A 12,481-nucleotide genomic window follows, 5' to 3' on the forward strand; every position below is an offset into this window, starting at 1 on the left:
TATGCTCTGTCTAGTCTAGATTAGTTTTTGTATCTTGGGGAATAATATGTAAATTCACTTCAAACTGCTGCTACTGAATTCACATTTTCAATGCCAAATATTTTCATAAATTTCTTCAAAAATCTACTCTCCTTTGTTATAGTTTACCTTCTTGGCCCCCCATATACATCTTCACTGCTGCAAATCAAATTCCATTCCTAACCTTTAAATAATATTCCCTGCTGAAAGCTTATTTTTTTCAGCTCCATTATAGCAGTTTTAGGTGGAATATAAATGAATGCCTGTGTAGTCTTCCTCCCTTGCTACTAGTCCCTTAATACTAAAATATCTACCATTATTATCTTTTTTATCCTCTTCTATCACTATTGGAGCTCCTCTTACAATTAATATAAGTACTCCTGTTTTCCATTCTCCCGTGTATTCCACTGAATAACCATCCTGAAAACCTTTATTTATCAAATTCATATTTTCAGTTCTTTCCAAAAGTGTCTCCTATAGTATAGCTATTTGCAATCTATTTTTGTAACACATCTACTTCAGAAGACTGGCAAACCAAAAGACTGAATCTTCAAAATACTGAACACATTTTTAATGCAGGGAGCAAGCTCCCCTGCACCCTCATGTTGGGGGGGCTGTGCCTCCCCCCCTGCTAACTATATATACCAATACCAACATTGCACAACAGTGGAGAAGGGGCAAATTCCATCATTCAGTATTTTGAATTTTCAGTCTTTTGAGAGTCAGTATTGAATTTTCAGTCTTTTGAGTGTCAGTATTTTGAATTTTCAGTCTTGTAGGATTCAATCTTTTGGTTTTTCAGTCTTCTGAAGTAAATTATTTTTAACATAGTTCACTATTCTTTGTATATATTTGCGAAACCATTTATATATAAAGATAATATAGAAAGTGTTATGTTAAAAAGTTATTATTCTCATCTTTTATGTGTAACAGCTTTTTGTTAAGTGTCTAGTTCCAGCTTTTGTGTTACATATATACACTAATGTTTGTCAGGTTGATCTTTTATATAAACAAAAAGAGTACGAACGACTCAGGGTAAAAACAAGGGGCATAAAACAGATACGTAAAATAAAATAAAATGCACCAAGTTAGCACACAAACATATGTTTATTCAAACCAAAAATAGAAAAAATAAAAATGGTTAGCACTTTTACAACTACACTTGTTGCTTCATCAGACACAGTAGTTTAACATAACAAAGCTTATATAGACGATGCAATAAAGTCAGCTGACAATCCAATAGTCACATGTTCCAATGCTTATAAATGTGTAACATTAAATATATGTAAATGTAAATATGCATAAAAACATAAATAAATATGCATTAATATACTGATAAATGGTTAAAACATTGCTATAAATATATATAAAAGACTTAGTTAAAATACTTAAAAAAAATATAATAATATAATAATTCTAGTGCTTCAATGGTCTGGCTTTTAAAAAAGGTTTTAAGGAACTGTCTCCATTCAAGCCAGGATATTCCTCAGCATTCAACTTAAGAATCCATTTTTGTTCCATGCTTTCTATAGTATTTTCTAAGTCACCTCCCCGCATATTTGAGAGGACATGTTGAATAACAAAAAACTTAAAAGTATGAGACGAATCAGTTTTTCTAACATGATTTGCCAGTGCACTTGTCTCATTGCAATTATTTATACCTCTAACATGCTCAAGCATCCTGTCTTTCAGGACCCTATTAGTTTTTCCTACATAATATGCAAAACATTTTTGACAGAAACAAAAATACACAGCATTAGTAGTCCTACAATCAGCATAGCTATAACTGGTTATAGTAAATGTACGTAAAGGATGAATAAATGTCTTGTTGCTATGAATATATTTACATGTAGTACAAGGTCTGCATGGAAAAGTACCAACACGTGTAGAAAAATGAAATCTATTAGGTTCTGTTCTATAACATAAATGTTGTTTTAAAGACTTGTTATTCCTGAAAGAAAATAATGGAGTTTCACTGATTATATTAGTCAATTCTGGTAATTCTTGAAGTAAATGCCAATTTCTCTTTATAATCTTCATATATTCATTAACATTGCTAGAATATTGAAAAACTACTTGAAAATGATTAGTGTCTGAAGTATGAGTATTTCTGTCTTCTCTATCTGTCATAGTTGTAAAATAAGGTCTGCATCTGTGATTTCTTAATTTCCATGCTTCACATAGCCCCTATCTAAAAACTCTGACTTCAAATTTGCAAGGGCTGCTTTAGCATCATCGTCCTTATGTAGGCGTAGCACTCTAAATACCTGTCCTTTCAATGTATTTCTAGGAATGTGCCTAGGATGATGGTTTTTATGTTATGGAACGGAAATGACAATGAACTTAAGAATTTTATAGATTATTTGCATAGTACTACTGAGTTTATAAGATTTACTTTTAATAGCTCAGATTTAGAAATTGACTTTCTTGATGTTAAAGTCAGAAAATCTGATTGTAATGAAATTATTAGTAGCATTTACCAAAACCTACTAGGAAGAATGCATTATTACACAAAACAAGTATGCATCATAGGCCACAAACGTTATATCTCTCCTTCCACTAGGTTCATACTAGCCAATACTTATCTAATCCCATCCCTCCCATATGGTGCATCTATCCTCACCAGCCTGCAGCCCTCCCTCAAAACAAAACTCTCTTCTTGCTATAACAAGATATCAAAATTTGCAGCAGGTCACAGAGCCATTTTCTCACCATTGTAATTCTCTTCTTGGCTCTGATGAAGTCTGCTATTGAGTAGATCAAAAGTGCTTTACCATTTTTAATGTTTAATAAATTTCTGTTTTAGGCAGTATCTGCTATCTTTTCGCTTATTTGTGTTTTGAGAGTTTCTTCAACTAAACTGGCTTGAGCTACCTAACCTCCTCACTTATACCCAACTCATCCAAGCACACAAACTCATTTACAACCCCTCTCTTTGTTCCTCCCTAGCCACTACCTTTGAAATGTATGAACCAGAGCGACTTCTAAGATCTAATTCCAGAACGACTTCTAAGATCTAATTCCCAAAAACTAAATTGCACCAACCTACACGTCCAGCTGGGAATCACATAATGTCGTTCTCTCTTGCATGCCTCTGGAATTCTCTACCATTTACTATCCACATCACCAGCAGTTTCTCCTCATTTAAAACCTTGCTGCACTCACACCTAACTTCACAATGGAAGTGCTCCTGTTCCCCATCCTACCTAATCCTTCTAATATCACTTCATACTCTCCTAGAACTAATTACACCATCACTGCCTCCTATAATTCCATACCTCTATTGAACTATTCGACCAACTACTTAACAGTGATCCTATGCTGCTACTTTTGTGTAAAAAAAAAAAATGTTTTTTTTATTGCTGTTTTACAAACTATACTGATGTATTCTATCATTGTTAATCACTTCTTATTATATTTACTTTGTATTCCTATGAGATAATCTGTAATGTAAATATGCAATGTGTACTATGCATTTGTATTTTTCTGTAGCTTTTCTCCCCAGGACTCCATTGAAAATGGGCTCCTTGTGGCCCGATTGGACTATCCTGGCAAACAAACTGCAAATAAATAAATAATGTAGGGCATATGCTTTAAAATCCTCTACAAATTTACCATAGTCCACAAAAATCCAATATTTCCAGATCCTCTTGTTCTGCTATGTTTCACAAATATAATTATTGCTTTGTAATCCCACATTTGTTTGTTTACAGGTAACTGATACATTAACAACGTGATGCAGGGTATAAGCTTTAAAGTTCCCCACAAGTTTAACAAAGTCCAGAGAAGTTCATTATTTTCAGATTTTCCTGTTCTGTCATGTTTTTAAAACATCTCTTCTTGACTAGTCTCATATTCATCCAACCTCTGATTTTTTTGCAGTTTTATCACCTCATTTGAATATCTTTTTAAAGCTTCCCCCATTTTCCAGTCATTCGTTATTTGAGTTGATATACTTCTTCAGTGTTTTGTTATTTTAATCAGCTCTGAGTACATAGGACCATAGGAGATTACTAGACTATAAACCCAGAGGTAATTTTAATCTTAGCCATTTCAACCCAATGTAATACCGTAAAATTACTAGTCAATACACAATATTGCATTTAGCGATGACTGCCCATGTCCAGGAGGGTTATGGGTACTATCTTCAGTAAGAATCTATGGTGCCCCCATCCACTTGTCCAGGTTCCTCTTGAACAGTGTCACAGAGGTGCTCTGTTTCACATGAATTGGTAGCCTGGTCCAAAGACATGACAGTTGCTGGGAGATAATCTGTATCTCCAACATGTCCTATTTAAGTTACAGGCCATATTACAGTCCCTGGAATGGGTAGCTCTAGCCTCATTTGATTTATGGATATGCAGTAATTTCATTAGGTTTGGGTCTTGGGATGCTCTGTAGGCAGGGCATAAGTCTCCCCTGAGAAGTCTATATGGTACGGAGTATAGTGACAGGAACTTCGGTTGGTACATGTAAATCACATGCTGGAGGCCCTTGATCTTCTTTGTTAGAAATCTCTGAGGTCTCTCCAATTGCTGCAGGTGCTTAGTATGGTACATACTGAATGGGGCATTATACTCGATTATGGGATGGATAAATGCCGAGTACAGGGGGGTTATAACTTCTTTTGCTCTCAAGGTGATGCCTTTACTAATCAAGTGAGCTACGTGGAAAGCTTTCCTTACAACAGTAGACAGATGGTGGTCAAAGTAAAGGTCATAATCAGCCTGTGATCCCAGGTCCATTACCACTTCATGACTTTTTTTTTCTTCTAGGTTACTGTAAGTTATATCTTTCCCCATAGCTGAAGCCTGCACTGCTTTTTGCTGAGCAGCTGAAAAAATTCTTCCCAATCAGTGTTTATTCCTCACCTTTTCTGATGGATTTTCTATCAGGTTCTCAGAGTTTATTTTTTGTTGGCATCCAGGCAGTGCACTTACCAGCCAGTTACTGAAATTTACCCTAAAATACAAGTTTACTGGCTCTCTCTTCTGAGTTTCTGTTTTCACACTGGGAGAGCTGAAATTAAGCTATTACTCAATGTGCACCATTTTGGAAGTCCGGAATGAGACTTTCTTAAGCTACTTTTGAGAGCAGCTGCAGGCACCTGTATCCTGGCAGACTGTATTCACCACTGAATTCTACTTTATAAGCAAGATTATTACTTTTACAGCTGCTTACATTAGAAGTTTAGAATAGTAAGCATTTTGATTTATCAGCAAGAACAGTCACAGAAAACTCATACTGAGTCATTGGCACATCTTTTCTGCAAGCACAGTAAAATTATTGCAGACCATTTTACCTGAAATGGATACTCCTTACAGAGGTATTATCAGCATTCTCAACTGGCACAAATGCAAATGGCTCATCATGTTGTTTGGAGAAGTCTTCATTTGCATTCTTATGTTGGGGAAACTGACAGTGGTAAAGCATGCCAGAGTCATAACCACTCTAAAAATGGGACAAAAGAAACAGTTAGTTATGTACTCACCATAACGATCGATGTATGTGGTCCATCTCGCCTACATTCCTTACTCACAGGGTTCGGAGCCAAGAATCGGCTCCGACTCGGCCAAATTTCTCTAGCACGAAGTCTCTAATTGGCTGGGCTAACCCGGTATCCCAGGATGCACCTCGCCCTAGCCCCAGATCTTGTTTGCAATCATAATCATAACACTCATAACCGATACTCAATAAACACCGGAAGAAATTCCAGCCAGATAAGGGAACCAAATCACTGACCTTGAAGGGTCCACAGAGCCAATATTCTTCCAAATCCTTTATGAAGGGGCAGGTGGGAGGGTACATAGGAATGTAGGTGAGATGCACCACATACATCGATCGTTATGGTGAGTACATAACTAACTGATGTTATGTGGTCCTATCTCGCCTACATTCCTTACTCATGGGACAGCGTCCCCAGCACCTCTATCCTGGGAGGCTCATAAGAAGATACTCCTGAGAACCATGGAACCAAAGGAAGCCCAGCCCCTAGAAGCCACGTCCAGCTTGTAATGAGTAATAAAAGTGTTGGGAGAAGCCCAAGTGGCCGCAGCACAAATATCATCCAAGGAAAGCCTAGCATGGAAAGCTACTGATGTAGACATAGCCCTGGTAGAATGAGCCTTGACGGAAAGGGTAAAGTTCTGTCTGCTGATGAGTAGATGAATTGTGCACTTGGAAATAGGACAACCTGCTCTGTTCTCTGAAAAGGACACAAACAGTTGATCAGATTTCCTAACATGCTTAGTCTTATGTAAATAAAATCTCAGTTGTCTGTGCACATCCAACTGATGAAACCTGAACTCTGCTTTATTGGAAAAGTTTGGAAAAAACACTGGTAGTTCAATAGATTGATGGAGATTGACAGTGGATGACACCTTCGGAAGGAAGGATGGGTTAAGCCTCAGGGAAACTCTGTCCTTATGAAAGATCAAATATGGAGGTTTAATGGACAAGGCTTGAAGTTCTGATACCCTCCTGGCCGATGTAATGGCTATCAGAAAAGCCGTCTTCCAAGATAAGAATTTTAAGTCGCAAGTGTCAGCCAGTTCAAAGGGTGGTGACGTAATAGCTTGTAGCACAAGGTTCAAGTCCCATGGCAGTACAGGTTCAGAAACTAGGGGACGAAGTAACCAAGCGCCTTTTAGAAAGGCTTTACAGAGTTTGTGGCCCATAAGAGGGGGCTCATAAGATGTGTGAAAATTGGAAATTGCAGCCAACTGTACTTTAATGGTAGTGGGCGTGGAGCCTTGATGGAACAACATGGCTAAAAAATCTAAGACTGACGGAATAGGGGCTGTGAAGGAGTCCAAACCTTGGGCCTGAGCCAAAATGGAGAATCTCCTCCATTTGCTGGAATAAATCTTCCTGGTGGAAGACTTATGAGAAGAAGACAAGATGTGCACCACTTCAAGTGAAAAGGAATGTCGCCTGACTAGCGACGGAAGTGTAGCAGCCAGGCTGTCAACCTGAGAGTTCGCAGGGATGGATGAAGTTGTCCTGACATGTGAATCAGGAGGTCTGGCACTGGGTCCAGTGTTCATGGACCATCCAGTGCGTACCGTTGAAGAAAAGGGAACCATACTTGTCGAGGCCAGTGTGGAGCAATAAGGATCATCCTGCTTCCCAAGGATATGGCTTTCTGTATCACTCTTGGTAACAGAGGAAACGGAGAGAAAGCATAGACCAGACCGGGGGGCCAATCATGAGCTAGAGCATCCCTGGGTGATTCCCCCTTTGGGGGGATCAGAGTGAAGTACTTGCTGCATTTGGCATTGAGGGGGCTGACGAAGAGATCGCAGCAAGGCTGACCCTACCTTTTGAAGATCTGAACCACCACTCGGTTGTTCAGGGACAACTCGTGAGGCATCAGAATAGCTCTACTTAGCCTGTCCGCTATCACGTTGGACTTCCCCGGAATGTGCATTGCCACTAGAAACTGTTGGGAAGACACTGCCCACTGCCACACTCACATGGCCTCTCTGCAGAGGGGATGAGATTTGGTTCCCCCCTGCTTGTTCAGGCACCACACTACGGACATGTTGTCCGAGTGAATCGCAATCGTTCCCAGAGGTAGAGAGTTCCTGGAGTGCTCGCAACGCCAGAAACACCGCTCTCATCTCCAGAACATTGATGTGCAAGTGTACCTCGTGATCTTGCCAGGTACCTTGGACTGTCCTGCCTAGATAATGCCCCCCCACCCCATCTGGGAGGCGTCCATGGTCACCGTGACCACTGGAGACATAGAAACCAAGCTCCTTCCTCTGTCCAGATTGGAGGAGCGTAGCCACCAGAGGAGGTCCTGTTTGCATCGCTCCAAGAGAAGTATCAAGTGGGACAGAGGAAGCATTTGAAAGGACCACTGAACCGACAGGAGCCACTGTAGGATCTGCATGTGTAACCTGGCCAGAGGTACCAGCATGATGGTGGAGGCCATGGATCCCAAGAGCTGAAGAACTAACCTGGCCTGAACTTTTCTGAGGGGCAACAGTACGTGGATCTGAGACTGCAACACTCTTATCCTGTCCTGTGGCAGAAAGGCATGCATTTGAATAGAGTCTAGCTCTGCGCCTATAAAAACAACACGCTGTGAGGGCTGCAAGGCAGACTTTGGTGGCGAGAAGCCAGTCATCCAGATACGGAAACACCTGGAATCCTAGACGTCTCAGGTGAGCTGTCACCACTGCCAAACACTTGGTAAACACCCTGGGGGCTGTGGTGAGACCAAAGGGCAGGGCACAAAACTGGAAGTGACTGGCTCCTAGCCGGAAGCGTAAATGACTCCTGGATGCCTTCTCCATTTTGATGTGGTAGTAGGCTTCCTGGAGATCGATGGAGCACATCCATACTCCTTTCTCTAGCAGTGGAAAAATGGACTGAAGTGTGACCATTCGGAACTTGGACTTCAGAACGTAGTGATTCAATTGACTGAGATCCAGAATGGGTCTCAGGTCCCCTGTCCTTTTCTGCACCAAAAAGAGTCGTGAGTAAGTTCCTGATCCGACATGGTCTTAGAGGACTGGTTGGATGACTCCTTTTTCTAGCAGCTTTGCAACTTCTAGTGCTGCTTGATCCCGTTCACTGGGTGGGACGTCCGGGATCCTTCTGACTGGAGGGGGTGTCAACGCAAAGGGAATAGTGTAACCTCCGGTAACTATTCGGAGCACCCAACGATCCTGGGTGATGCTTTCCCAGGCTTCCGGATGCAACAAAATTCGGCCCCCGACTGGCTTCGGAATAGCACAGTCGGGCAACACCTCAGGAATGCTGGAAGGAAAAAACATGAAAGGAATCACAGTCTCCCGAGTTGCGGGGCCCTCCTCTGCCTCTAGGATGGCTTCTTCCAGAATAATTCCCCCCCTCTGCCTCTGGAGGGGGACTCACCTTGAGCTGCGGGAAAGGACCTCTGAGACTTTTTGAACCACATCTTCCCTCCTCTCTGAGCCTTGGGATAAGGCCTAGAAGGGAGAGAAAAATGGGCCCCTACGGCAGATAGGATCTTTCCCTCCTGTTCACATCCGGTGAGGGTGTCTTTCACTTTGGGTCGAAGAGAGAGGACCCATCAAAGGGGGCGTCAGTGAAGGAAGACTTAAAGGCCTCCGCAAAATGACACAGGCGCATCCAGGCTTGCCTTCTGAGAGCTACGCCTGAGCTAGCTGCCCTACTCGCCCCTTCGGCTGCATAAGATATAAGCCTCATAGACGAGTTGACAATGGACCCTAGGGTAGACAACTGGGCGTTAACAGTCTGCGCTACCGTCTCAGGCATGTTACCCATCAGAGTATCTCCTAGCTCCTTCAGGAGATCTCTTTGGAGCCGAGTGAAATAACAGAGGTAATTCAATGACCATAAGGTAAAGGTCGCCGAAGACAGGGTACGCTTCCCATACCGGTCCATACTCCTGGACTCCTTGTTAGGAGGGGGGACTGAAAAGAAGCCTCTGCAACTTCCTGCTACTGCCACCACCACCAAGGCATCTACCAAAACCCCTTTGGTAAGGAACTCTTTGCCCGGGGGAGCAGACAGGAACTTGTTTGGACGTCTGGGCACCGGTTCCACGGAATCAGGGTTCTCCCACACCCTTCGACAAATCAAGTCCAGGAGTTCGTCGAAGGGTGGAGACACCCAGGAGGTGGAGGGTTGAGCTCTGAAGGCTTTGAGGATTACCGACTCCTCCTCAGAGGGGGTCTTGGAGGGCCAGTCACCTCTCTGTCTCAAAATTTTGTCTGAGAAAGAGACATCATCGGAGGATGACATGAGGGACCCCTCTGATTCCTCGAGGTCGGTATCGGAAGTGAGTGACTCGTCCTGGGAGTCGATGTGCTTCCTCTTGCATGCCTTCTTACTGGGAGGCTCCTCAGGTACAGACTCTGAGGGGCTCTCAGAAAGTAGGGGATCACACAACGGGGTATCCCCAGACCTTCGGGCTCTGCCGTCCATGGAGAGGGGGGCGTCAGAGGCTCTAGCCGAAGTGTAAGGGGACGGAGTGACCGATCCAGGTGATGTACCTGACGACTTGGCCAGGGCGCTCCTCATGGCCTCGAAGGCCAGTCCCCCTGAGTCCGAGGACCGACCAGTCTCTGAGACCATGACCGAAGTCGAGATTCCCCAAGCCGAAGCACCGAGAGGGAGGCTCGGAACCGACAGGAGTCCTGAGGTATCCCCCTTGGGTCCGACTGAGGAAACCCGAGTGCCGAAACCAGAGGACGGTGCCGACCTGGTTGGAGCTGATACCAGCTCCGATAGACTCACCTGGGGTATCGGAGCCGACACCAGAACATCACTCGGCGCGGAGCATTCCAGCTCTGACGACACATGGGTGTTCGGAGGAGGAATCATCGGTACAAGAATGGGAACCGGCTCTGGAGCTGACTGGGTCAGAGCCTAAAACAGTTTTGCTAACACCGGCGACTGTAGGAGCCTCTGGACCACCCTATCCAAATCAGACAGCCTAGAGGATTTGGAAGAAATAGAAGGAGATCTAGATCTCCCGACTGGAGACTCATGCCTGACACTGGGTGACTGCTCCGATGAGGTTCCAAAAGTATCGGAGCCGAGGTTCACTCCAGTACAACAGATACCTCCTGTGGCCCTGAGGACAATGGAGCCGAGGAAGTAGTATCCATTTCCAAGTCCTTCTCCTTCGGCCCCAAAGACAGTGGAGCCGAGGATGTAGCATCCATTTCCAAGACCTTCTCCTTCGGCCCCGAGGACAGTGGAGCCGAGGAGGAAGTATCCAATTTACAAACCTTCTCCGATGGCTCCGAAGAAGCAGATGGAGCCGGAGATCTTTTCTTGGCCTTAGGAGGCTTAGACTTGGTACTAGAAGGCGGAGACGACTCCAAGGCCTCCTCAAAGGAGGGCTTGATCAGACCCTTCAAAATCAGTTTATTTTTACGTTCCTGCAGTACCCTAGGGCTAAAAACATGACAGAAACTGCAGGACTCTTGCAAGTGAATAGCACCAAGACAATAAACACAGATAGAGTGCCCATCTGTAATGGACATTTTATAGCCACATTTTGTACACTTCTTAAACCCAGAGGGTTTATGTTCCTTTAGTTCTTTCGACATGGCAAGCAACCGCGCCACACACAATCGACAGAGTCAAACACAAAAGGAGGGCGGGAAGACCAACAAGCACTTAAATGGACAAGGAAACTCTAACTTAAATGCTTCCTAAAAGGGAGTTAACCACTAACACCACAGCACAACAAAACAAGGGAACACACTGGAGAGGACTAGGTCCTCTAACTTAAATGGACCTAGCCCGCAAAAACAGTAGGGATACCACAAAACACTAAACTCTCAAAACCTCACGCAACAACTATTCAGGTACAAAGTTAGCTATCAAACTAGCTTTTGTCAAAAGGAAGACTGCTAAAATACTAAAAGTATTTTAAAAGGGTACTTAGCCACAGCCAAGTGAGACCACATCCTAACTCTACGAGCGGCAAACGAGATCTGGGGCTAGAGCAAGGTGCATCCTGGGATACCAGGTTAGCCCAGCCAATTAGAGACTTCGTGCTAGAGAAATTTGCCCGAGTCGGAGCCGAGAACCACGTGAGTAAGGAATGTAGGCGATAGGATAGGACCACATAACATCAAGTGATAATCTTTTTATTAGCAAATATAATTATGTTATTACTAAATACTAGTTAAACTATTAATACTATAAATTATACTACAAATATATAGTACTATAAATGCTAAATATTAAATTTCTAGTATAGCCAACAAAACCCACAATTTACATGCTCTACTATCCCACTAGTCCCCAGATATAGTTACTTTAACTGAGACATGGCTAAAACCACACATCAGCAACAATGAAATCAGCCCCCCAGGTTACAATATCATAAGAAAAGACAGAACAGACAAAAATGGAGGTGGTGTAGCCATCCTATACAAAGACCATCTAACAGTTGAACTCCTGCATGCCCCCCCCCCAAGACCTTGCAAATACTGAGCTAATTATAGCCAAATTAATCATCAACCCCAAAAAAACACCTTAATATATTAGGAGGATACATCCCACCAGGTAACAACATCCCCACTCTGGAAAATCTATTGAAATGGTGTACTATATAGAAGACTATCTTAATGGGGGACTTTAACATAGACTGGCTTCTATATTCCTCCTGAAATCTCACTATGCACATCAACCTGTAAGGCTATACCCAAATCATCTCAGCCCCAAACCAGGACCGATAAAACCTCTAAACGCGAATCCATACTGGACTGGATACTAGTAAATTCCCCCCACCCAGCAACCCACTCAGGTAGCCTCCCTGATAACCTAAGCGACCACTGCTCAACATTTCTCTTTAGAAACTGAAACCAAATACCTCATCCAACTACTTACTGCACAATCAGAAGCAAAAGACAATTTAATCCAGACAAATGGATCTCTGATCTTAAAAACACTGTTTCTGAGAACATCTCAAACAACTGCTACTAGA

General features: G+C 42.9%; 1 protein-coding gene across 1 annotated transcript in view; it reads right to left on the minus strand.

Moving 5' to 3' along the window:
- Positions 1 to 12,481, minus strand: part of CFAP44 (cilia and flagella associated protein 44) — a 1,689,287-nt gene that overhangs the window by 683,187 nt on the left and 993,619 nt on the right. Inside the window, exon 22 of the mRNA XM_044073142.1 lies at positions 5,321 to 5,469. Within this exon, the coding sequence (XP_043929077.1) occupies positions 5,321 to 5,469 (149 nt within the window). The remainder of the gene's footprint in view (positions 1 to 5,320; positions 5,470 to 12,481) is intronic.

This window comes from Protopterus annectens, chromosome 5.part1 (genome assembly GCF_019279795.1).
Source record: "Protopterus annectens isolate FY-2018-M chromosome 5.part1, PAN1.0, whole genome shotgun sequence".
Classification (NCBI taxonomy): domain Eukaryota; kingdom Metazoa; phylum Chordata; order Ceratodontiformes; family Protopteridae; genus Protopterus; species Protopterus annectens.